The sequence below is a fragment of the Protomyctophum bolini genome (genome assembly GCF_963924005.1).
Source record: "Protomyctophum bolini genome assembly, chromosome: 12".
NCBI lineage: Eukaryota > Metazoa > Chordata > Actinopteri > Myctophiformes > Myctophidae > Protomyctophum > Protomyctophum bolini.
This window is the reverse complement of record NC_137873.1, coordinates 1190032-1194629: the sequence shown is the minus strand read 5'-3', so window position 1 is coordinate 1194629 and position 4598 is coordinate 1190032. Positions and strand designations below refer to the sequence as shown.

At 40.6% G+C, this 4598-nt stretch overlaps 1 protein-coding gene across 1 annotated transcript; it reads left to right on the top strand.

The window, feature by feature from the left end:
• Positions 1-1009: 1009 nt before the first annotated feature.
• Positions 1010-1670, top strand: LOC308325392 (histone H4-like; the record flags this gene model as incomplete). The annotated part of the gene is made up of 2 exons (XM_080777879.1): positions 1010-1104; positions 1373-1670. The coding sequence occupies 2 exons, from the start codon at positions 1010-1012 to the stop codon at positions 1668-1670; spliced, it is 393 nt and encodes a 130-aa protein (XP_080634005.1).
• Between the last annotated feature and the right edge of the window lie 2928 nt (positions 1671-4598).

Genomic DNA, 4598 nt, shown 5'->3' with positions numbered 1-4598 from the left:
TGCCACCATGTTTCGACCTCCTAACCGGTCTTCATCAGGGCAAGAATGGCCTGGTCAATACTAGGTCAAACCCCATTTAGAATCTATGGGGTTATTGTCAAGAGGAAAATGAGGGGCATCAGACCCAAAAACAAAGAAGAGCTGATGGCAAGCATCACATAAACATGGGCTTCCATAACTCCAGGCAATGCCTCTGATTGCCAACAAAGTATTGAAGATTGACATTTCTGTTTTGAAAGTACCATATTTTGATTGATTTGATGTGATCCTAATTACTTAATGTGTCAATTCAGATTAAAACAAGTATTGGCAAAACTGTTATTTTTGGCAACTATATTTCCTCCCAAGGACCAGACACTGAAACATATAAATAAAACATTAGTTAATTTCATATGGGGAACCACTAGGGAAGTCACAAAGAGACTTGTTATATAAAAGTAGAAATAATGGAGGCCTTGGGGCTGTGGATTTGGGACTTAAATTAAAAATTTCGTTTTGTAAAAATGTAGCAGCTGGTTTTAAAAGGAGGGCTATGTGGATAGGGGAGGCACTGAGTTGGACCAAAAAGAAGGGCCGGGCAAGAAGCTCTTTTCCTTATTTTAAAATCATGTATGGGGATTTGGTATATAATTCTGCACATTTAAATATTGACTGGACTGATATGAATAGTAAATGTATATATGATAAAATATGTGATGACTTATATGGTGGCATTTTCCCCTACAAGTACCTCGACAATATTCAGAAGCAGGTATGCATAAAAAATAATAGTAGTAAAAATATCTCTGAAAAAAAGAGAGACGTCATGTGGCTGGTCTCTGTGAGGAGACTAGCTGTACGAGCTGTTGTAAAATGGAGCTGCTTTGTTAAAACCGTGAAATGCCCAATTTTAAATTGTGGTGCAGATGAAACAATTGAACACCTGCTAGTGGACAGCCAAAGGGCCAGCTTTGTATGGGGGAAAATGCCACAAATTGGTTTTAAAATTAAGATAAACTATAATGCTGCCATGTATGGGGTGTTCGATGAAAGAATGTCTGCCCTGGAACAGGACTTTTACTGGACTATTGTTTGCACCGTGGTAAACAAACTGTGGACAACCAGGTGTGCCATGACAATTCACCAGGAGGCCATCTCGGGAGAGGTGGTCTTCAAACAGATCCAAACGGAGCTAAAAAGACAAAGAACTTTTGACACACGAAAAAAGAAACTGACACCATGGCACCTATTAACATTGTAAAAAAAAAAAAAAAAACACACTTTTGTATTGAAATGCATTGATTGACTTATTTATTTATTAATGTAACTTATGTATATATGTAATTCTGCATGAATTGTAAACCTGAATAATTTCTCAATAAAGTATATAAAGCAAGGGAGGAAAAGGTCTTGGAAAAGGAGGCGCCAAGCGTCATCGCAAGGTTCTTCGTGATAACATCCAGGGAATCACCAAGCCCGCCATCCGCCGTCTGGCTCGCCGTGGCGGAGTGAAGCGTATCTCCGGTCTGATCTACGAGGAGACCCGTGGTGTCCTCAAGGTGTTCCTGGAGAACGTGATCCGTGATGCCGTCACCTACACAGAGCACGCCAAGAGAAAGACCGTGACCGCCATGGATGTCGTCTATGCTCTGAAGAGACAGGGACGCACTCTGTACGGCTTCGGAGGTTAATAACGCTGACTTGATCTAATCTACCAACAACCCAAAGGCTCTTTTAAGAGCCACCCACATTTTCTTTAAAGAGTTTTTTTCAGACACTTTTCTATTAGATAATGCTATACTACAGCATGCAGTCATAACGGAACCATCTAAAGTTTAGATGATATTGGATTTGGCCACTATGATGAGGGTTGCTGTCTCGGCCATGGATTCAACAAACATGAGTATTCTGAACATTTTGAGCACCTCAGAAAATCTGTAGCTCCAATGGTTTAGAAAATCGAGCCATGTTTGAAGTAGCGGCCATTTTTAAAAGGGCGTATTCATTTTCGGGTATTTCGCCCCGGATAGAGAATTGTTCACAGTTCCCAAGTTGTTCGCTGGGTTTATATTAGTCAAGAACAGTTGCGATATTCTCTCCTAAATTAAGTGCATACATATCAGGCCCTACTGCATGCGGCAACAAAAATATCCTATATGACACGGGGGAAAAATGGGAATGAGTGTGTAGGTCTACACGGGAAGAGGAGCGCCAGGTAGCAGTCGGATTAATGAACGAAGTTTGATCGCGCTATCTGCATTAACTACAGAACTGTCGGGACCGTCGGGGAATTAAGTACCCGCTGAATTGTCTAACTACATACCGGTGAGATCGAACCTAAAAGCTTTCTGTTGGAGTACACCATTTGTTTAGTGAATCAGAACGGACGAGCTCTTTGTTTTGGCTAAGGAACTGCTAAAGACTATCGCGGGCGCGCCGCGTTCAATTAAGGAAGAGGACACGGACTTTATTATTTTTTTAATTCTACAAAGCGCGATTTTGCACACTTGCCTTTGGGCGCGTTGTTGATTGTTTTGTTTGTTTGTTGTAAACGTTGTGGCGCAGGACGCTACAGGGAGCCTCGGGACTTGTTTGGGGAGGGAGGGGTTTTGAAAGAGAATTGTTTGTTGATTTCAGTTTGTTTACCTGTTTATTTCTTTATGGTACCTATAGGGAGAGCGACAGGGACAGACGCACTCTACCAAGTGCTTTGATTTAAGTGTACACCGTTTGTTTGATAATACACATTTGCTGCATCTCTATATAAATAATATAAACTATAATCCTAATAATTTGCCTTAAGACACAAACACAAAGGGCGATTGTTACAATTGGAGTGGCATTGTGTGAATGCTATAATAAGTAAAACTGGCCATTCATTGTCAATGGCATTTCATGTTTGTCTGTGACTCTGTGTGATCTTGTAGATTTGCTTGCTATCTAATTTGAAAAAGTGGTTAAAGTGACGTTCCTTCTATTTAATCAGCATTGCTAGGGGAAAAAATACATTCTGCCCCAGAGAATCACAACCTTTCAGATTTACTGTTGAACTGGCACATGCAATAATGGAGAATGAAAACAGTTTGATCTGCATTGATGTCTAAATGTTAACTTGAGTCCTGTGTGTGTGTGTGTGTGTGTGTGTGTGTGTGTGTGTGTGTGTGTGTGTGTGTGTGTGAGGCTTCATAACCAAGCTTGTCGTCTCAAAGCCACCTCTTTCATGAATTCATCCATTACTACTAACTAGCCCTTACCCGTTGTGAGATATTTGCCCCCCTCTTGTGGCCGTGGGGGGGTACTGCGCCCGGAGCGTTTTTAATTCAGTAATAAATCTTGCATCCTTTGGTATTCTTCTCCTGATAAACTACACGGTTTGCACACATCTCACCATGCACAACGGCGACAGGTAGCCTGTCCACACATGGACCGCTACTTTGCATTCATATTCATGTCATATTGACAGTACAATACCCATTTTTGCATTTTTTAATCCACTAATAAATTCATTATAAATTATAAATCATTAATGTGTTAAATTGGAAAAAGGGCTCCATTAAGACCTCCATATAATTATGGTCCATGCCTGTGTGAAAAGTGGGAGTGATTGGGCCAGCCAATGTTGAGATAAAGCGCTGTCAGGGACATTCAGACAGACAGACAGACAGACATTCGCTGAATTTTAGTATGATGATGATGATGATGATGATGATGATGTACTTTGATATCACTGTTGAGAACGGGTTACATATAAGTAGATAATTATTGGCTATAAGGAGGTTAGAGGCATTTCGGGGTAAAAGTGAGGAACCATGCAGGCCATTTCACATAATTCAAGGGTGAATCAGAAAGGTTTTTGACCTTCTAATTTACATAACAAAATGGTTGCCAATTTTAAAGTATTTCTTCAATAACTCTGTAACAAGGCAAGGAAAACTGAGGCAAGCAAAAGTGTCCATGCATATCTATGGTCTGAGGGTTAGACAATGTGGTAACAGAATTCTCATTGGACACATCCTCTGCGGCAGCTATAGTTTAGAAACCTAAAAATCAGAACTATCATCATTTAGTCAACTGCCATTTCCGGACTGGAGAAAGTGGTGGTAATTCAGTATATATGAACAAACGCGCTCACACTCTCAATTGTCTTGTCTTCTCTTACATGTGTTTGATTACTATATGTTCAACTATTAAACTTCTTGTTTTTTATTTTAGATGAGAACCTTTAATAAGCCCAATATGTGTTTCCTTCATCACCTGCACTCATTTCTGCGTCGCTTTATAAATTGTTACCTTATACAGCATGTGTGTGTGTGTGTGTGTGTGTGTGTGTGTGTGTGTGTGTGTGTGTGTGTGTGTGTGTGTGTGCGCGTGCGTGTGTGTGTGTGTGTGTGTGTGCGTGCGTGCGTGCGTGTGATTGTTTCACAAGCGAGGAGGAGCCGGGCAACAAGGAAGATAACAATGTGTAGTGACAGAAGGTTATAGGGTTGGGGAGGGTTACTGCAGTTCAGAGTTAAGTTAGTTAAGAACAACATGCTTAATGTATGCCATTTTCCTGGGTTTATATATGCTTTTATGCATTTACTGTATGAATGACAGTAATGGTCGATTCGTATGTTAAC